Source organism: Aquarana catesbeiana, linkage group LG10 (genome assembly GCF_042186555.1).
Source record: "Aquarana catesbeiana isolate 2022-GZ linkage group LG10, ASM4218655v1, whole genome shotgun sequence".
Lineage (NCBI taxonomy): Eukaryota > Metazoa > Chordata > Amphibia > Anura > Ranidae > Aquarana > Aquarana catesbeiana.
The window spans coordinates 105,689,060-105,711,897 of record NC_133333.1 but is presented as its reverse complement, the minus strand read 5'-3'; the positions used below and the strand labels follow the sequence as shown (position 1 = coordinate 105,711,897).

Genomic DNA, 22,838 nt, shown 5'->3' with positions numbered 1-22,838 from the left:
GCACTTTAATTTTTATTTTATTTTTACTTTTTTTTACACTGTCCCTTTAAAAAAAAAAATTGGATTACTTTTATTCCTATTACAAGGAATGTAAACATCCCTTCTAACAGAAAAAAAGCATGACAGGACCTCTTTAATGTGAGATCTGGGGTCAAAAATACCTCAGATCTCACATTCACACTTAGATGCAAAAAAAAAATTGCAAGTTAGACTTACCGGTAACTTGTTTTCCAATAGGGTTTCAGGACAGCACCCGAGAGATCATGGCTCCTCCTCCCACAGGAAACACCTCATCAATTAAGTCTTTAATTGGAGTCCTCCATGTTGCCTTGTCAGTTGTTTGTAGAGACCTCCAGCCCCAGCTGCAACACATAAGCGACAGTTATATCATAGTATTACAGCATCAGCATAAAAAAAGGGCGGGTTACTGCTGTCCTGAAAGCCTATTGGAAAACAAGTTACCGGTAAGTCTAACTTGCAATTTTCCAAAACGTCTTTCAGGACAGCACCCGAGAGGATAATCGAGACTTACTCCATTTAGGGTGGGACAACAGCCTGTAAGACTTTTCTTCCAAAAGCCTGGTCCCCAGCCGTCATGAGGTCTAACCTATAATGACGGGCAAAGGTTGTCAGACTTGTCCAAGTAGCTGCCTTACAGATTTGTTCGGGGTGGCACCAGCTTTTTCTGCCCAACTCACCGCCGAAGCTCTTGTAGAATGAGCCCGGACATTCACTGGACTCTCTGGACCTGTAAGGGAATAGGCTTCTGAGATAGCCATTCTCAACCATCTGGCAATGGTTCCTCTAGAAGTTTGTCTTCCTTTTTTATTACTAGAAAATAAAACAAATAGAGCATCTGAACATCTAAAGTCTTTAGTGCTTTCCAAGTAACTCAAGACTGCTCTTTTAACATCCAGGGTATGGAATTCTTCTTCTTTCTTACCCGATGGGTTAGAACAAAAGGTAGGAAGTATTATCTCCTGAGTTCGATTCCGGACCAAAGCAACCTTCGGCAAAAAATTAGGATCCGTCTTCCGGTCTGAAAAATTCGGTCTGAAAAAGTGGAAAAGAAAGGCTCCCTGATTGATAAGGCTTGCAGCTCACTGACTCTTCGAGCTGTTGTAACCACCACTAAAAAAACTGTTTTCAAAGTAACTAATTTCAGGGAGGCTAAATTAATGGGTTCAAAAGGTTCCTTGGTCAGGGCATGAAGAACAACCGATAAGTCCCATGCTGGACAGCTTTTGATCACCACTGGTCTAGACCGGGTGAGAGCTTTGAAGAATCGAATTACTAGGGATGAGCCGAACACCCCCCGGTTCGGTTCGCACCAGAACCTAAGAACGGACCGAAAGTTCGCACGAACGTTAGAACCCCATTGACGTCTATGGGACTCGAACGTTCGAAATCAAAAGTGCTCATTTTAAAGGCTAATTTGCATGGTATTGTCCTAAAAAGGGTTTGGGGACCCGGGTCCTACCCCAGGGGACATGTATCAATGCAAAAAAAACTTTTAAAAACGGCCGTTTTTTCGGGAGCAGTACTTTTAATGATGCTTAAAGTAAAAAAAAAAAAAGTGAAATATTCCTTTAAATATCGTACCTGAGGGGTGTCTATAGTATGCCTGTAAAGTGACGCGTGTTTCCCGTGTTTAGAACAGTCCCTGCACCAAATGTCATTTTTAAAGGAAAAAATCTCATTTAAAACTGCTTGCGGGTTTAATGTAATGTCGGGTCCTGGCAATATGGATGAAAATCAGTGAGACAAACGGCATGGGTACCCCCCAATCCATTACCAGGCCCTTTGGGTCTTGTATGGATATTAAGGGGAACCCCGCACCCAAATTAAAATAAGGAAAGGTGTGGGGCCACCAGGCCCTATATACTCTGAACAGCAGTATACAGGCTGTAGGTTTGTTGTTAAGTAGAATCTCTTTGTAATTTTGAACGGGTACATTTTTAACGTGTTTAGCTCCAGCCAAAAAATCTTTTTTAAGCTTTTTGGAAAACATAGGAAAGGGTTATCACCCCTGTGACATTTGTTTTGCTGTCTTTCCTCCTCTTCAGAAGATTTCACCTCACTTTTTGTCCCAATGGATTGGAAAGCATCAGTGGAAAGGAGAAATGTTTTTCCCATATTAACTCTTACAGGAGAGAATTTCCCTTCCTAGGGGTAGATTTCACTTCCTGTTGTCTCCTTCCGTTTGCAAGTAGGAGTTGTTTGTAAGTTAGTTGTTTGAAAGTAGGGTCCTGCCCTATATACTCAGCAGAAATTTGGGCCTTAGGTGTTGCTGTGGCCACAACACTGTAAGCCCTCACAGGGCTCTGCTGTGAAATATTAGATCAAGAATTGTAATTACATGCCCCTGTTGAACAGGAGCTGAAAAATTAGGCCTTAGGCACTGGTGCTGGTGCCACAACACTGCAACCCCTCACAGACACTCTAGTTGGAATGCAGGAACGAGCCCTGCTGCAAAGTATTGCATCAAAAATTGTAATTACACGCCCCTGTTAAACAAGGGCTGAAAAATTGGGCCTTAGGCACTGGTGCTGGTGCCACAACACTGCAACCCCTCACAGACACTCTAGTTGGAATGCAGGAACGAGCCCTGCTGCAAAGTATTACATCAAAAATCGTAATTACACGCCCCTGTTAAACAGGGGCTGAAAAATTGTGCCTTAGGCACTGGTGGTGGCACCCAGAACCAAAAATGTTCTTACAAGCTATCAGCGTGATGATTGAGGAGGAAGAGGATAATTACTCAGGGATAGTCACTCAGCATCAGCATAGGCAGTCTTTGAAGGGATCTGAGATTTCAAAAAAAATTATTCGGTTACATCAGCATCAGGTGCTTGGTAGCTGGTGGTGATCCAAGACTCATTCATTTTTATGAAGGTCAGTCGATCGACCGAGTCAGTGGACAGACGCACCCTGTGATCGGTTACCACGCCTCCAGCAGCACTGAATGTGCGTTCCGAAAGAACGCTGGATGCAGGACAGGCCAGTAGCTCAATTGCATACTGTGCAAGCTCTGGCCAGTGATTCATCCTCAAGACCCAGTAACCCAGAGGATTTTCGGTGGGAAAGGTGTCCAAGTCTGATCTTGCCCCTAGGTATTCCTGCACCATGTAAAACAGACGCTGGCGATGGTTGCTGGAACCGATCATACCTTGGGGCTGCGGACCAAAAAATTGTCTGAACGCATCGGTCAGACGGCCACCTTCTCCACCGCTCCTTCTTTGACTGACCGAAGCCTCAGCAACACGTTGTCCAGAAACAGGAGTTTGTAACCTCCCAGTCTCTGGGAACGCGTTGCACAGACCTTTCTGCAAGGCCTCCCGAAGATGTTTCATCCTCTGCTCCCTCTGCGATGGCAAGATAAGGTCCACAACCTTACCCTTGTAACGTGGATCAAGGAGGGTTGCCAGCCAGTATTGGTCCTTCTCCTTGATACCACGAATACGAGGATCCTTACGCAGGCTTTGCAGGATCAGGGAGGCCATGCAGCGTAGGTTTGCTGAGGCATTCGGTCCGGAGTCCTCTGGGTCACTAAGGACGACATGGTCCGCAGCCACCTCCTCCCAGCCACGTACAAGTCCATGTGTTTCTTGGGACTGATCCCTTAAAGACTGCTGCTGATGCTGAGTGCCAGGCTCCACCTCCATACTGACACAATCTTCCTCCTCCTCCTCCTCCTCTTCCTCCTCGTCCTCTTCCTGTGTGATCGGCGGGCACGCAGGAACACTGTCTGGATAAAGGGGGCCTTGAGAGCTAAGGAAGTCCTCCTCTTCCTGCCTCTGTTCTGCCTCAAGTGCCCTGTCCATTATTCCACGCAGCGTGTGCTCCAATAGGTGGACAAGGGGGACAGTGTCACTGATGCATGCACTGTCACTGCTCACCATCCTCGTGGCCTCCTCAAATGGTGACAGGACAGTGCATGCATCCCTGATCATGGCCCACTGGCGTGGGGAAAAAAAACCAAGCTCCCCTGACCCTGCCCTGGTGCCATAGTCGCACAGGTACTCATTGATGGCCCTCTGCTGCGTGTGCAGCCGCTGCAGCATGGCCAACGTTGAGTTCCACCTGGTGGGCATGTCACAGATTAGGCGGTTCTTGGGCAGGTTAAACTCCTTTTGGAGGTCCGTCAGCCGAGCACTGGCATTATATGACCGGCGGAAATGCACACAGACTTTCCTGGCCTGCCTCAGGACATCCTGTAAGCCCGGGTACCTGCCCAAGAACCGCTGCACCACCAAGTTAAGGACGTGAGCCAAACAGGGCACATGGGTCATTTGTCCCTGTCGGAGGGCAGAGAGGAGGTTGGTGCCATTGTCGCAAACCACCATTCCTGCCTTAAGTTGGCGTGGCGTCAACCACCTCTGAACCTGCCCCTGCAGAGCTGACAGAACCTCTGCCCCAGTGTGGCTCCTGTCCCCCAAGCACACCAGCTCAAGCACCGCATGGCATCTTTTGGCCTGCGTACTTGCGTAGCCCCTTGAACGACTACGGCGCACCGCTGGTTCCGAGGAAGAGGCCATGGAGGAAGAAGAAGAGGAGGGGGTGGAGGAGAGAGGTGTGTCACAATCATTAGCATTTTGGAGGCGTGGTGGCGGAACAACCTCCAACACTACTGCACCTTGTCCTGCATCCTTCCCAGCTGCCAGCAGAGTCACCCAATGCGCCGTGAAACTTAGGTAACGTCCCTGTCCATGCCTGCTGGACCATGAGTCAGCGGTAATATGCACCTTACCGCTGACCGCCCTGTCCAGCGAGGCATGGACATTGCCTTCCACATGCTGGTAGAGAGCCGGAATCGCCTTCCGTGAGAAAAAGTGGCGTTTGGGTACCTGCCACTGAGGAACCGCACATTCCACAAACTCACGGAAGGGGGCAGAGTCTACCAACTGAAAAGGCAGCAGTTGAAGTGCTAGCAATTTTGCCAAGCTAGCATTCAACTGTTGGGCATGTGGATGGCTGGGAGCAAACTTCTTTCGGCGGTGCAGCAGCTGGGGCAGGGAAATTTGCCTGGTACAATCTGACGTCGGTGTACCAAAATCAGATTGCCCACAAGTACGTGGCTGTGACACACCTAATTCTACACCTTCATTCCTCTCAGTGCAGGTCTCAGAGAGGACTGAAGGTCTAGTGGGGTTGGAAATCTCAGCTGATGAGGAGCAAGCAGAGGTCCTCTTTGTTCTTTGGTGTGGGTCTTTTAGATACGCTTGCCAACGAACTGCATGGCAGGTCAACATATGTCTGGTCAAGCATGTGGTACCCAAGCGGGAGATGTTTTGGCCACGCGAGATACGCTTGAGACATATGTTGCAAATAGCAGCGGTGCGATCTGATGCACTCATCTCAAAAAAGGCCCACACCAAAGAACTTTTTGAATAACGCGCAGAGACTGCAGCGTCCTGCACATGTGGAGCTTTGGGGTGTGATGCAGTCAATGTGCTGCCCTTAGGCTGGCCCCTGGAGGGCATCCTGCCTCGTTGGTGATGTGCCGCCTCCTCCTCCTCCTCTCTCCTATCAGGCACCCACGTTGAGTCAGTGACCTCATCATCCCCTCCCTCCTCATCACTGGAGCAAACCTGGCAGTATGCTGCAGCAGGGGGAGCATGACTGCCAGATTGCTGTCCTTCTTGGGCACCCCCTCTGTCCGTGCTCGTGTTACTGCCTTCATCGAGCTCAGTATCATCATCAGAGCCTTCCAAACGCTGGGCATCCTCCTGGAGCATGTACCCAACACTGTGGTCAAACAGTTCGAGGGACTCCTCAGGAGGACATGGTGGGGCTAGGGAAGGAGTCACTGATGACATTGAGCCAAGGGAAGAGGCCGCTGCTTTGCCAAAGTACCCTGGGCATGGGTGAGAGAGGATGAGGAGGATGAGGACGGCTTGGTCATCCACTCGACCAAGTCTTCCGCATGTTGCGGCTCAACATGGCCAGCTGCCGAAAAAAAGGCCAAGCGTGTCCCATGGCCACGTGCTGATGAGGATGCACCGTCTCCACGACCAGCACTAGACACAGAGCCTGCTTGCCCTCTTATTGGCTTGTGACTATCTGCCTCTCCTTCTTGGCCTTCCAGACATACTAATGGCCTGTAGCTGCACTAAGCTGGGATATATATATATATATATATATATATATATATATATAGATATAGATATATGTACTGATACTGCAGCTAGCAAAATCAACTGCCTGCCTGTAGTATGAGAACACCACCAACCTTCTACAGGTAGCTTTAGCTGAACACTGTGAGGTGGACGCACCCCACTAACTTGTAGGTTTAGCTGAACACTGTGAGCAGGGCGCACCCCACTAACTTGTAGGTTTAGCAGAACACTGTGAGCTGGACGCACTGCACTAACTGTAAATAGTCTAGCTGCCTGACTGTGGTACTAATAGGATCAAAAGAACACCAGCAATTTTCTTTAAAATACTGTAACAAGACAAGCCTGCCTGTCAGTAAGAAGATAACAGGAACGGATCTAGCTGAACACTGTGAGCAGGACGCACCCCACTAGCTTGTAGGTTTAGCTGAACACTGTGAGCAGGACGCACCCCACTAGCTTGTAGGTTTAGCTGAACACTGTGAGGTGGACGCACCCCACTAACTTGTAGGTTTAGCTGAACACTGTGAGCAGGACGCACCCCACTAACTTGTAGGTTTAGCAGAACACTGTGAGCAGGACGCACTGCACTAACTGTAAATAGTCTAGCTGCCTGACTGTGGTACTAATAGGATCAAAAGAACACCAGCAATTTTCTTCAGGTAGCTGTATTTACTGTAACAAGACAAGCCTGCCTGTCAGTAAGAAGATAACAGGAACGGATCTAGCTGAACACTGTGAGCAGGACGCACCCCACTAGCTTGTAGGTTTAGCTGAACACTGTGAGGTGGACGCACCCCACTAACTTGTAGGTTTAGCTGAACACTGTGAGCAGGACGCACCCCACTAACTTGTAGGTTTAGCAGAACACTGTGAGCAGGACGCACTGCACTAACTGTAAATAGTCTAGCTGCCTGACTGTGGTACTAATAGGATCAAAAGAACACCAGTAATTTTCTTTAAAATACTGTAACAAGACAAGCCTGCCTGTCAGTAAGAAGATAACAGGAACGGATCTAGCTGAACACTGTGAGCAGGACGCACTGCACTAAATGTAAATAGTCTAGAAGATAACAGGAACGGATCTAGCTAAACTGAATACAGTGTATATATATATATATATATATATATGCAACACCTGGGATGCATATATATACACAATACACTTTAAGTGCAGCTAACTGACTGACTGTCCTGCCTAATCTAGCTAACTCAAATGAAATGACACTGTCTCTCTCTCTCTCTAAGCACACCGGAACACACTGCACAGGGCCGCCGTGCAGGCGGCCTTATATAGTGTGGGGCGTGTACTAAATCCCCTGAGCCATAATTGGCCAAAGCCTCCTTGGCTTTGGCCAATTATGGCTCTCTGTTAAGGCGGCGCTGTGATTGGCCAAGCATGCGGGTCATAGTGCATGCTTGGCCAATCATCAGCAAGCAATGCACTGCAATGCCGCAGTGAATTATGGGCCGTGACGCGCCACACGAATTTGGCGCGAACGGCCCATATCGTTCGCAATTCGGCGAACGATCGAACAGCCGATGTTCGAGTCGAACATGGGTTCGACTCGAACACGAAGCTCATCCCTACTAATTACTAAGGGTTCTGATGAAATGGATTTTTCCAGAAATACCCCCAGTGCAGCAACTTGAACCTTGAGGGTGCTGACCGCTAGGCCCTTGTCCGCTGGTTCTTGCTGGAACTCAAGAACAGAAGAAGTTTGTTTTGGTGATCTATCAGATGCTGTGCACCAGGAGTTGAAGACTTTCCAAACTTTGGAATATATTGCTCTTTTAACCTTCTTTCTACTGGATAGGAGGGTAGCCACCAATCTATCCGAGAAACCTTTTCTCTTCAAGAGCTGTTCCTCAGTAGCCAGGCCGTGAGTTTTAGTTTTGCTACTTCCTAGTGAAGCAGAGGACCTTGTAACAGAAGGTCTTTCCTTAACGGAAGGTGCCAGAAAGGTTTTAGTTGCATCTGAAGAAGGGATGAAAAACAAGGCCTTTTGGACCAGAAGGGAGTGATGAGGATCACTGTTGTCTCCTCCTTCCTGATTTTTGCTATGAACCGAGGGATAAGCTGAAATGGGGGGAATGCGTAACAGAGGTGAAATTTCCAATTGTGCTCCAGAGCATCCACTCCCAGTGATGCCTCGTTCCTGTTCAGGGAGAAGAAACGAGACACTTGCGAGTTTTCCTGGGTCGCAAAGAGATCCACTCTTGGGCGCCCCCATTTCTGCACTATCAAATGGAAGACATCTGGATTCAATTGCCACTCCGCTTCTAATACCTGGTTCCTGCTTAGGAAGTCCGCTACTCTGTTTAGGGTCCCTTTTAAATGGACCGCGGATAAGGATAGAGTATGGAGCTTTGCCCAACTTAGAATGCCTTTTGCTAGGATTTGCAGAACTTTGCTTCTGGTTCCCCCCTGTCTGTTTATGTAGGCCACCGCCGTGGCATTGTCTGACAGGATTTGAGTATGCTGTCCCTGGACTTCTTTCGCAAAGGTCAGTAAGGCTATCTCTATAGCTTTTAGTTCCCTCCAATTGGAGGACCTCAGTGCATCTTTTGTGGCCCAGGAGCCCTGGGCCCACCGACCATTCATATGAGTCCCCCAACCCCAGGAACTGGCATCGGTTGTCAACCTCACCTGGGTTGGGAAGGACCATAACAGACCCTCTGAATATCTTGTCTGGTTCTTCCACCACCAAAGACTCCTTTTCACTGAAGTAGGGATCTTCACTAGTGAATCTAGTGAATCCTGCTGGTGATTCCAGGTTTTTAACAGGAAACTTTGCAGAGGTCTGAAATGGAACTTTGCCCACTGGACGGCCGGTATGGAAGAGGTCAGGGTTCCCAATGCTGACATGACCTTCTTGATGGACAGAAATTGATTGGACTGTAGCAGTGACACCACTTGTACCAATTTTTCCTGTTTTTCCTCTGGAAGAAAATTTTTTTGTTCCAAAGAGTTGATACGGAAACCCAGGAATAACACTTCCTGTGAGGGAATCAGATTTGATTTTTGAAGGTTTAAAATCCACCCTATGGATTCTAGGTTCTGAGCAAGTTTTCTTGAAGACCTTCTCTGGTCTGAGCAAAAAACAGCAGGTCGTCCAGATAAGGAATAACTGAGATCCCTTCTAGACACAGAGGCGCCAGTGCTTCGGCCATTATTTTCGTGAACACCCTTGGGGATGATGACAGACCAAACGGGAGTGCTCTGAATTGCAGATGTACCACCTTCTTCCCTTCTTTCAGTGCTAACCTCAGATATTTCTGCGACCTGGCGGCAATAGGAATGTGGAGGTAGGCATCTTGTAAATCTATTGATGCCATGTAGCACCCTTGATACAGGAGGTTTCTTACTAAAAATATGGAATCCATCCGAAACCTTCTGTACTCTACTGATTTGTTCAGCATTTTGAGATTCAGGATAAGACTGAACTTTCCTGAAGGTTTCTAAATGAGAAAAACATGCGAGTAGAACCCCTGGAAGAACTCCCCAGCCGGGACCGGAACAATAACTTTCTGAGTTTTCAGTTCCTGAATTAGGGACTTCATGGCAAAAGCCTTGACTGCATCCCTTGGGACGTTTGTCACCAAGTATCTTTTTGGAGGTTCTTCCGTGAATTCTATCACATACCCCTGGGAGAGCATATTTACAATGAACTGATTTGAAGAAATGGCTCTCCACTGAGGAAGAAACTCCTGGAGTCTTCCCCCGACCTTGAGGGAGTCATTGTGGTTTTCCGGAGGTCGCAGGAGGATTGAAGAGCACTCCACCCCTACCTCTGGGCTTCTGAGAAGACCATGACTTCTTCTTGCCCTGCATTTTTCCTTCCTGCTGACCTTTTTGGGGCTGAAAAAAATGCTTACGGGTTTGCACCTGTTTTTTCTTAACCGGAAACGACTTTTTCTTATCTGCCGTACGGTCAAGAATGGACTCTAGCTCCGAACCGAATAGCAGATCACCTGCAAAAGGAATACCACACAGTCTATTTTTAGATGCAGCATCCCCTGGCCACGTCTTTAGCCATAATGCCCTTCTGGCAGAATTAGTTAAAGCTGCTGACCTCGCTGACATGCGGATAGATTCCGCAGACGCATCCGCAATATATGATATTGCTGCAGACAGGGTTGGAAAGGAGTCTAGAATCTCCTGTTTTGAGGAATCTGCTGTGACATGGGCCTTCAACTGGTTAACCCAGTGATCTAAGTTCCTTGCAACACAGGTTGTTGCCATTGCCGGTTTCAGATTGTTCATCACTGATTGCCAGGTTCTTTTAAGAAGCAGGTCCATTCTTTTATCCATGGGCTCCTTCAGAGTGCCCATGTCCTCAAAGGCGAGGTCCGTAGACCTGAGGAAAGGCAGAGTCCAATTTTGGAACCTTGTTCCATATAGAATCCGGATTTTCCTCAACTGGAAATCTTTTCTTGTGAGCCCGGGAAAAGAAAGGCTTTTTCTCAGGTTCCAGCCACTCTTTTTTAATCATATCAGTGATAACCGAATGGACTGGAAAAGAACGGCCTTTTGAATCTCCTAAACCAGCATACATGCGGTCATGCAGGGAGAGTTCCTTCTTTTCCTCTTCTATCCCCAAAGAGGCATGGATTACTTTCAGGAGTCCTCCCACCTCTTCTAGCGACATTTTGTATTTAGAAGCGGCATCTGATTCATTTTTCTCCTCCTCAGAATCTGTACCATCTGGAGCGAGGGAAACGGACCCTTGGGAAGTGTCCTGGGATATCGGACCCCCCAAAATTATTTGAGAGCTGCCCTGGGGTTCTGAAGATGGCTGTGGAACCGAAGAATCCCTAGAGGGACCTGGTTCCTTTCTTAGGTTTGACCTAAGAGCTTGAAAGGTGACCCAGAGCTCATCCTTTATTGTTGTAACCAAATTGCCACATACGGATGGAGTCTCCTCTCTGACCAAATTTGTAATGCACTCTGCACAAAGCGTTTTGGTCCAAACATCGCTTAATTTCTCTTTGCAGACAGGGCACCTTTTCTTGACTGGTTGGGCAGAACCTTTGGCCTGGACAAACAGAAAAGAGACATGGAACCACACTTAAAAGGCTGCAATACAGCCCAAATAAGACACCCAGGTGCACTAAGGAAGATAACATCTCACTTCCATGTGCCCAGCAAGCCACCACCACCACCTAATCCCCTGTTGCAGGGCAGATATACTAAATCTAGCCACTGCAACATATATTCCCAAGAATGGGGGGGGTGGGAAAAGGTGAGTAACCCCCCCACCGGAGAAAACGGCCCAGGGTAATAGAGGACACAGTCCCTTACCTTAGCCTTTCTGGCGCCTTGGCTTGCCCCCTTATCCGCTGCATCGCTATCCATAGCTGTCTGCGGGCGTGTGGTGAAGCGAACGGTTCCAGATTCGAAAACGCCGCTGCGCTGACCTGGAACCGGAAATAAGGCACCAGGTGACCCTGCCCTCTCCCTCTGCGCTTTGCGTTCGGAAATGACGTGCGCGCCGACCCAGAAGTGCTGCCTCCTCCCATTACAGTACGTGGCTGAGGCGCTCCTCTGCCACCAGAAATATGGCGGCCGCCAACGTTCGTTCCTCCAATGCAACCAGCAGGGAACGGAGGACGGCCGCCTGTCTGGCCAAAAATTGGAAGCAGCACCCCCAGACGTACAGGCTCTCCCCGCGCATGGAAGAGGGAGAGGGAGCCCACAGGACCATCCATCTGGGAGGCAAGTGGGAGGCTCACTCTCCTAGCCAAAAAAAGACCTAACAGGTGAGAACCTGTGTCTCCCAGTGAAAAACCTGAGAGATCATGGCTCCCACCAGAGGTGTTCCTCCAGCTGGAGGAAACACAAAAAACTGACGAGGCAAAGTGGAGGACTCCAATTAAAGACTTAATTGATGAGGTGTTTCCTGTGGGAGGAGGAGCCATGATCTCTCGGGTGCTGTCCTGAAAGACGTTTTGGAAAATGCCTTTTTTTTCCAATAAAAAAAAAAATCCCCTTTAAGACCATTGGGCGGAAGTAACGTTTAACGTTGCTTCCGTCATCCAATGTTATGGACTTGAGTGGGGGTCATCATTCCCTCATTCGACTTCATGCCTCTGAGGGGAGAACATCGGATCATCTACGGTGCTACCGACGGCTCCGGTAAGTGGCAGAGATGACCGGGACGCGGCAGGAGGGGGATGAGCACCTCTCCCACCACCGATAAAGGTGATCTCAAGATCGAATCTGAAACAGAGACCATTTTTATCTGAAAGCAGACTGCCCGCTGTTTTTAAAAATACTGGGGTTATGGCATCTGCTTGCCATAACAACGGTATTCAATGTCAAAGTACCAATGTATAACGACGGCGGGCGGTCCAGAAGTGGTTAAAAATTTGAAAAAATAGCTTTGAAAGGACAGAGCTCAATTCTTTTAGGATCCGTGGGTGGATGCCAACTGATCCTGGTGCTTTATCCACCTTGATTCTGTCTGCATGTTTCTGGACCATATCACTTTTGAGCCATTGTGGATCATTTGGGGCTATGTCACTACCACCCCCATTATGGACACGGGCTCCCTCATGCTCCTTTTTATACAGAAAGCTGAAGAAAGTATTTTAAAAATTTACCTTCTCTTTGTCCCCAGTCACCCACTCTTTTGCAATCTGTTGTTTGTTTTTTTGCATCCTTGATTTCCTTTTTACACATTCTGTTATATTCTTTGTAACATTTGGATGATGATAGTATTGCTTCATTTTTATATTTTTTAAAAGCTATTCTCTTATTTACAGCTTTTTTAACTTTGGCCATGAGCCACATAGGTATTGTTTTTAGCCTTTTAAACTTATTGCCCATGGGAATATACTTTGCAGTGAGTTTGTATACAGTCTTTTTGAAGAATTCCTGTTTCTGTTCTGTGTTTGTTGATGCCAATATACCCTCCCAGTCTAAGTCTTGGAGAGCAGCCCTCATCTTTGGAATATTTGCTCTCTTAAAGTTCAGTGTTTTCATATTTCCTGTATGTGTTTGTTGCTTACAGCTAACATTAAATTAAATCATGTTATGGTCACTGCTACCCAGATGTTCTTTTATATGAATATTGGTAATACGCTCTGCATGGTTTGAGATCATCAGGTCCAGCAGAGCATCATTCCTAGTTGGGGGCCTCAATAAACTGCATCATAAAATGATCTTGTCATAGATAAGTGTTTGCCCTTTAACTGTTCCAGCAGTGTCATTAGTCAATTTCCGGGTAGTTAAAATCCACCATTATTATCCCAGCAGCCCTTTCTGTCTGTGCCAGGAGCTGAGTCTCCACCTCCTCATTAACACTGGGAGGTCTATAACAAACTCCAATGGTAAACTTTGCAGTACGCAAACCCATGTACATTTCCATCCATAATGCTTCAGACTCATCACATTCTCCATCAAATAGGTCCTCTTTCACACTCGCTTTGAGATCACTTCTCACATAGAGACAGACACCACCACCCCTCTGTTTTACCCTATTTTTCCAAAAGAGAGCATAGCCAGTAATATTAAAAGACCAGTCATGAGAAAATGAAGCCAAGATTCAGCAATACCAATTTAATCATAGTTGTCCTCATGCACCAGAGCTTCCAACTCACCTATTTTGCTTGACAGACTTCTGGTATTGGTGAACAAACACTTTAATTCATTGTCACATTTTGCACACTTATTTTTCATATTTTTAAATTCTAGTACAAATAGTACCATTTCCAATTGTTGGTACCTATTTAAAAAATGCTGCACCGCCAAATTAAGGACATGTGTCAGGCATGGCTCATGTGTCAACTTTCCCTGTTTAAGGGCGGACAGGAGGTTTGTGCTATTATCACACACCACCATTCCTGGCTCCAGCTGGCATGGTGTGAACCACCTCTGGGCCTGCCCCTGCAGAGCTGCCAGAATCTCTGCTCCGGTGTGACTTCTGTACCCTAGACAGACTAGCTGAAGTCCTGCATGGCACCTTTCAGCCTGACTTATTGAATAGCCCCTTGAACGCTTAGGGGGTGCTTGTAGTTCATGGGGCAATGCAGCAGAGGAGGGCATGGAGGAGGAGGAGGAGGAGGAGGAAGGGTTGGAGCCGACAAATTCCAAATCATCAGCACTAGCTGTTTGGAGATGTGGTGGCACAACAAGTTTCAGCACTAAGCCCTGTCCTGCATTCTTCCGAGTTGCAAGCAAAGTTACCAAGTGTGCTGTGAACAAAATATATTGTCCCTGGCCATGCTTGCTGGACCATGTGTCAGCAGTAACGTGGACCTTGCGGCTGACTGCCTTGGCCAAAGATGCCACAACATTGCCTTTCACATGATGGTAGTGAGCTTGAATAGCCTTACCTGAAAAGAAATAGTGATTGGGAACCTGCCATTGTGGTACAGCACATTCTGCTAATTCATGTAAGGGGGCAGAATCCACCAGATGGAAAGCAGGGGTTGTAAAGCCAGCAGCTTTGACAAGCTTGAATTTAGGCACTGGGCATGTGGGTGGCAGTGACTGTATTTATTTTTTTGCTGCAGATTGGGTTGAGAAATTTGCCTGCTGTAGTCTACAGCTGGTGGTGTGCTACTGGCAGACGTGCTGCAAGGACCTGGGACACCCTGCACTATACCATTATCCCTGTCAGTGGAGGCTGCTGAGAGGTTATGAGGTATAGCGGGGTTAGACCGTAAGTGCCGGTTCACACAGGGGCGGCACGACTTGCAGGTCGCCTCAGCGAGGCGACCTGCAAACGACTTCTGAGGCGACTTGCAAAACGACTTCTGTATAGAAGTCTATGCAAGTCGCCCCAAGTCGCCCCCAAAGTAGTACAGGAACCTTTTTCTAAGTCGGAGCGACTTGCGTCGCTCCTATTAGAACGGTTCCGTAGCACAGAACGGGAGGCGACTTGTCAGGCGACTAGGTCGCCCCTATGTGAACCGAGCCTAAAGGTGAGGAGTGAGGAGGGGCAGAATTTCATCCCTTTTGTGTGGCTTTCAGGTGCTCTTGCCAATGGGCTGAGTGGTGGGAGATTAAATGCCTTGTCAAGCATGTGGTACCTAAATGGCTGGTGTTTTTGCCATGCTTGATGTGCTTGATGCAAAGTTTGCAAATTGCAATAGTGCGATCGGCTGCACATGTGCTAAAAAAGGCTCAAACAGCTGAGCTGTGATAAATGGGCCGGGAGATAACAGCTTCACAATCTGGTGGAATAGGGTGGCTGCTCTCTACTCTTCCATTATTGCTGCCTCTCTGGGGTTGTGCCTCACCCTCACTTTTCTCCTCTGCTCTATTCAGCACCCAAGTCGCCTTAGTGACTTCATCATCATCATCATCCCCTCCATCCTCATTATCACTGGAGACAACTTGGCAATACGCTGAGGATGGGGGAACATGACTGCCAATTTGTTGCTTACCAGTGCTCTCCCCTCTCTGTGGGCTCATGTTCCTGCCTTTTTCAACCTCAGAACCAACATCTGAATCAAGTAATGGCTGTGCATTTACAAGGAGCAAGTGGCTGATGCTGTGTTCAAATAACTCAGCTGACTCCTCCATGCCTGATGCTGGGGCTATTACAGGAGTAGCTGTGGACAAGGAGGCAGAATAAGCCATTCTGGCAGTTGCAGTGGACTGCGCACTAGTCTCTGCTTGGGTGAGGGAGGATGAGGAGGATGATAATGGTTTAGTAAGCATGCTGTGGCTGGATGGTACAGGAAACATCACTAAGCAGAGGAAATGTTGCCATGCCTGAGGACAGACAACATCCACCTTTGCCTGTGAACACATGTGCTGCTGGCCCCCTCACAGTGCCATAGGAATGTCTGCCTCTCTTTCTTGGCCTCCCAGACATGATGGGGGGCTATTTATTAACAAAATGTAATAAAGATGTGAAAATGTGTACATGGATGCACTTTAACTTGTGTACTCATTCCACGGACACACTCCACTGACACACTACAATGTACTGCACTAAAACTGCACTGACACACTGAAATATACTGTGTTAAATGTATAGTAATGCAGAGATATATGCTGTGTTAAATGTACAGCAATGCGCTCAAATGTACTACATTAAACGTGCAGTACCACACTGATATACACTGCGTTAAATGTACAGTAACGCACTCAAATATACTGTGTTAAACGTGTAGTAACACACTAGCAACACACTGAGTGTGTTACTGCACGTTTAACGCAGTATATACTAGTGCGCTTCTACACGTTTAACACAGTATATTTGAGTGTGTTACTATATGTTTAGCGCAGTATATATAACTGCAGGGCTGCACATTTAACGTAGTGTATTTGAGTGCATTACTGTACGTTTAACACAGTATATATCAACGCACTGAAATATTCTGCATTAATAGTGCAGTAACACACTCAAATATACTGCGTTAAATGTACAGTAATGCACTAATATTTAATGTGTGAAATGTACAGTAACGCACCCAAATTTACTGCGTTAAACGTGTAGTAACGCACTATAATATACTGCATCAAACATACAGTAACACACTCATATGTACTGCGTTAAACGTGTAGTAATGCACTGATATATACTGCGTTAAAAGTGCAGTAACATACGCAAATATACTGCGTTAAACGTGCAGTAACACACTCAAATATAAGATGTTAAACGTGCAGTAATGCACTGATATATACTGCGTTAAACATGCAGTAATGTGCTCAAATATACTGCATTAAACGTGCAGTAATGCACAGATATATACTGCGTTAAACGCGCAGTAACGAACGGATATATACTGCGTTAAATGTGCATAAATGCACTGATATATACTGAGTTAAACGTACAGTAACGCACTGATATATACGGCGTGTAACATGCAGCAAAGCACAGATATATACTGTGTTAAATGTGCAGTAATGCACTGATATACTGTATACTGTGGGAAACCTGCCCTGACAAATTAAACTGACACTAAAGTAAAAATAAATGGTCACACTACACTCAAAACTGACACTAAAGTAATAATGAATGGTCACACTATACTTACAAAAACTGACACTAATTAAAAAATAAATGGTCACATTACACTCACACCCAACTATCACTAGATTCACACTAAACTGATATTCTACACTGACAATAGAAGCACAATAGCACACTATAGCGCACTAATGCCCCGTACGCACGATAGGAATTTCCAATGGAAAATGATCTATGGGAGCTTGCTGTCGGAAATTCCGATCGTGTGTAGGCTCCATCGGACATTTTCCAATTTCCTTTTTCCGTCACACAAAATTTGAGATCTGGATCTCAAATTTTCCGACAACAAAATCCGTTGTCGTAAATTCCAATTGTTTGTACACAATTCCGACGCACAAAGTTCCATGCATGCTCGGAATCAAGCAGAAGAGCAGCACTGGCTATTGAACTTGCTTTTTCTTGGCTCGTCGTACGTGTTGTACATCATCGCGTTCTTGATGTTCGGAATTTCCGTCAAAATTTGTGTGACCTTGTGTATGCAAGACAAGTTTGAGCCAACATCCGTTGGAAAAAATCCATGGATTTTGTTGTCGGAATGTTCAATTGTGTGTACGGGGCATAACTCGCTAGTAGCACTGAATAGAGCCCTGTTATATCTCACTCCATGCCAATATCACACACAAATGGTAGCTATAGAGAGAATTTTATTATAGTGTGGTGCGAGACTAATGGGCCGTACACACAATAGGATTTTCCGACAACAAAGGTTGGATGTGAGCCTGTGTAGGCTCCATAGAACATTTGTTGTTGGAATTTTTAAGAGCAAATGTTTGAGAGCAGGTTCTCAAATTTTCAGACAACAAGACTTGTTGTCGGAAATTCCGAGCATGTGTACACAATTCCGACGCACAAAAGTCCATTCATGCTCGGAATCAAGCAGAAGAGCCACACTGGCTATTGAACTTCATTTTTCTTGGCTCGTTGTACGTGTTGTACGTCACTGCGTTCTTGACGTTCGGAATTTCCAACAACATTTATGTGACCATGTGTATGCAAGACAAGTTTGAGCCAACATCCTTTGGAAAAAGATCAACGGTTTTGTTGTCGGAAAATCCTATTGTGTGTACATAGCATATGAGCAATGAGCCATTATTGGATAGAGTCACCATTACTTTCTCCAATCATGGCTCTGACAGTGCTCTGTGCCATGATTGGGCAAAGCTGTCATTTCTTCAGTCAATCAGGGCTTCCAATGCACTGTGCAGTGACGCAGTGTATGTGGTCGTTTGGGGGGCTGAACAAACAGTCGATCTCCCCGATAATTTGGGTGTTCATTGAACGGGCGAACAGCCAATGTTCATCCCGAACTCATGCTCGACCAGAACTGTTCTCCCAACTCTATATACAATATTATACAGTGTACAAATGATATATACCAGATTGTACATATAGATTGATCGATTGCATTTAGAAAACATAGATCATGTAAGGAATAATAAATACATTTTTAGATCCCCCCTCCAAAAAAAAATCCCAGAATTAATTAAAATACAGTTAAAGGTTACTAAATCCTTTGCATTATTTACATTTTGAATTGAATAATTGAATAGCGTGTAAATGTTTTCAAAACATAAAGCAATAATGAATTTTTACCTTGGCAGGAATGGTCTGGCCGGGTTTTTATTTCTCTGCTTTGCTGAAATAGCTTTTTCATAGGAGACCATTGCAATCAGGTCATCCCAACCCGCTCGTGGCAGAAGGCCATATTGTTGCCGCACACGAGTTAAGCTGTGAGAACAAAAACATTTTTTTTTCCTTTTCTTTTCATTGTGTTTTATAGTAGCAGTTTATCAGGGACACTTGAAAAGCTTTAACATATTTCCTTGTCTCTAAGTTCACTCAGCCACAAAGAGAAGGAGTTTTTTGAAGCCTACACTGAACTTGTGAAAAACATAAAACTTTCTCTTCTGGGGACAATGTCCTGGGTGAGGAGGAATTTCCAATGGGAACCAAAAGAGCAATAAAATGTAATGGACATTCTACCCTTCTCTCATCTATAACTATTTTTGTGCCATTGTGTTTCTGATTTTCACTCGCTTCCTGTCCTGACGAGGACACGAGGCCATGGACAGCAAAAAAAAAAAAGTCAAGGATTCTAACTATTTCCTATTCCACCCAAATCTGAAAAAAAACTTAGCAAAAATATATTTTAATTTATCATTACTCCTAACGGAAAGTGTACCTATGGCTGGTGGCCATGTGCCATTGCAAATCATTGCTTTTGCAGTGCAGTTTCCGTCCTAATTGAGGATTCATTCTCTCTCTCTCTCTCTCTCTCTCTCTATATATATATATATATATATATATATATATATATATATATATATAAAATACGAATATGGTTAGTAAATGTGCTTTCCCGTGCAGTTCCATTATTAAAGCTGCTGTAGTTATTCTTTTATATTTGTACAAAATGTACAAAATGTGTCCCTTCCATTTCATTCTCACCCTTGGCCTCAGCAAATGTAGCCCCCCCCTAACAGGAAGTTGGATGTCACGGCAGCAAAAGAAAAAAAAAAAAAAAAAAAAAAAGAAGAGAGATTTGGAAGTGGTTGTGAATAATAGAAAGTATTTTTTGAGTTAAAATGCATATTTTAAGAGCATTTTTTTCTTTTTAAACCTGTCAGAAACCATGAAATCAGACAGACAAAAGTACAGTTAAATCACACTTGTTTAATAATAAAAGTAAATAGAACAAGCGTAGTCAAAACAGAGCCAGGGTTCAGGAACTGGAACAGATAGACAAGCCAAACGTCAGGGAGCTGGAGATGAGCATAGTAAAACAGCAAGCAGGATCTGGAGCCAGAAGGGATGTCAGTCAAGCAAGTCTTTTAACAGGAATGCAGAAGAGCATCTCTATGATGTTGAAGGTGAAGGCAGAGCTCCTCTGGACTGGACGGCTTAAGTAGGCAGGACTGACGAGCAGGATATCAGCAACAGCTGAGTAACTGTGGAGAGATAGGAGCTGGCAATTAGCCGACAGCTGAGCGGCCAGCTCAGAGAAGGAAGGGCTGAGTCCAGCCCTGACAGTACCCCCTCCTCAACGACCCCTCTCCCTCGGAGGACCGCCAGGCTTGAGGGGAAAACATCTATGGAAATCATGGAGAAGGACAGGGGCATGTACGTCCGAGGATGAGACCCAAGAGCTTTCCTCCGGACCATACCCTTTCCAATGCACCAGGTACTGTATGTGCCCATGGAACCTAGTCAACAATGGACTGTACTTCATACTCCTCATGGTTCTCAATCTGTACAGGGTGAGGACGTGGCACCAAGAGGTGGTAAAGCGGTTGCAGACCTAAGGTTTTAATAGGGAGACATGAAATACATTCGAAATACACATATTAGAAGGAAGGTCTAATGCGTAAGCCACTTTCAGTGAATTTCAGTGAGGGAACACGAAGTCAGAGGTTGCGAGATGACAGCCAGACCCTGTCCCCAACCTGGTAGGAAGGTGCAGGCAGGCGTCTGCAGTCAGCATGGAGTCTGTACCTATCATTAGCATGTCACAAAGCCTCCTAGACTTGTGCCCAAGTGGAACGAAGACCACGGAGATGCTCCTCTAATGCAGGAATATTCTTCAGAACAAACGAGTCAGGCAACATGGAAGGTTGGAAACCATAATTCACCATAACCGGGGACAATCGGGAAGCAGAATTCAAGGCATTGTTGTGAGCAAGCTCTGCCCACGGTAAAAGGTCTAACCAGTTGTTATGATGTCAGAAATATAGCAATGTAGGAATTGCTCCAAGGACTGATTGGCTCGTTCTGCGGCCCATTAGACTGCAGGTGATACGCAGAGGAGAAAGCAAGCTGAATTCCCAACTGTGCACAAAAGGCTCGCCAGAACCGGGACACAAACTGACTACCCCTGTCCAAGACAATCACCTTGGGTAGCCCATGTAAACGAAAGATCTCCCGAGCAAAAATGGAAGCCAGATCCTTAGAAGTGGGCAACTTCTTAAGTGGAATACAATGACACATCTTTAAGAACCGGTTAACCACCATAAGGATAACTGTGATGCCCTGGGAGTTGGGTAACTCCACAATAAAATCCATAATACAGGTGGGTCCAGGGCCTCTCTCCATTGGGTATGGGTTGTAGGAGGCCCACTGGAAGGTGTTGTGGAGTCTTACTCCGAGCACACATGGAACAGGCGGCTACGAAGGCAGTTACATCAGCACATAGACTAGGCCACCAGAATTGTTGGGAAGTGGCCCAAAAGAGTTGATTCCTCCCAGGATGGCCAGCAACCTTGGAAGAATGGTAAGTCTGGAGAACAGCAGAACGGAGGCTCTCTGGGACAAAGTAGTGGTCACAAGGTTTCTCAGGAAGAGCATGGATCTGAGCAGCAAGAATTTTGTTACTCAAAGGAGAAGTGAGACTGGTGCGAACCGTAGACAGAATACAATCAGGAGGAATCACAGGAACCGGAACCGACTCCAACTTGGTAGTGGAGGAAAATTGTTGTGACAAGGCGCCAGCCCTTACATTCTTATTCCCGGGTAAGAATGAGACAATGTAATTGAAACTTGACAAGAAAAGAGCCCATCGTGGGACAATCGGGAAGCAGAATTCAAGGCACTGTTGTGAGTAAGCTCTGCCCACGGTAATAGGTCTGACCAGTTGTTATGATGGTCAGAAATATAGCAATGTAGGAATTGCTCCAAGGACTGATTGGCTCATTCTGCGCCCCAATTAGACTGCGGGTGATACGCAGAGGAGAAAGCAAGCTGAATTCCCAACTGTGCACAAAAGACTCGCCAGAACCGGGACACAAACTGACTACCCCTGTCCGAGACAATCACCTTGGGTAGCCCATGTAAGCGAAAGATCTCCCAAGCAAAAATGGAAGCCAGTTCCTTAGAAGTGGGCAACGTCTTAAATGGAATACAATGACACATCTTTGAGAACCAGTCAACCACCATAAGCATAGCTGTGTTGCCCTGGGAGTTGGGTAACTCCACAATGAAATCCATGGACAGGTGGGTCCAGGGCCTCTCTCCATTGGGTATGGGTTGTAGGAGGCCCACTGGAAGGTGTTGTGGAGTCTTACTCTGAGCACACACAGAACAGGCAGCTACGAAGGCAGTTACATCAGGACGTAGACTAGGCCACCAGAATTGTTGGGAAATGGCCCAAAAGATTTGATTCCTTCCAAGGTGGCCAGCAGCCTTGGGAGAATGGTAAGTCTGGAGCACGGCAGAACGGAGGTTCTCTGGGACAAAGTAGCAGTCACAAGGTTCAACTCCAACTTGGTAGTGGACGAAAATTGTTCTGACAAGGCGTCAGCCCTTACATTCTTATTCCCAGGTAAGAATGAGACAATGTAATTGAAACTTGACAAGAAAAGAGCCCATCGTGCCCTTCTGGGAGAGAGGCATTTAGCCTCAGAGAAGAATGTGAGATTCTTATGGTCAGTAAGAATGAGAACCGACACAGTGGTACCTTCGAGGAGATGTCATCTCTGTGGGTTACCGTCCTTTCTGGTCATATCAGTCAGGGGCTTGACCAGAGAGAAGTTATGAATAAACTTCCAATAATAGTTGGCAAAGCCCAGGAAGTGCTGCAGAGGACGTAAACCCATGGGTAGTGGCCACTGTAGGACTGCTGAAAGGTTCTCTGGGTCCATCGAAAAACCAGCAGTGATAATGACATAACCCAGGAATTTAACCTGTTCACGATGGAAAACGCACTTCTCCAATTTACAATAAAGATTGTTTTCTTAGT

At 46.2% G+C, this 22,838-nt stretch overlaps 1 protein-coding gene across 4 annotated transcripts in view; it reads right to left on the bottom strand.

Annotated features, from left to right (window-relative positions):
- LOC141110788 (uncharacterized) overlaps positions 1-22,838 on the bottom strand; it is a 117,847-nt gene that overhangs the window by 72,154 nt on the left and 22,855 nt on the right. For all 4 annotated transcript variants that reach the window (XM_073602408.1, XM_073602407.1, XM_073602409.1 and 1 more), the window contains one exon: positions 18,701-18,835. In XM_073602408.1, the coding sequence (XP_073458509.1) occupies positions 18,701-18,835 (135 nt within the window). The remainder of the gene's footprint in view (positions 1-18,700; positions 18,836-22,838) is intronic.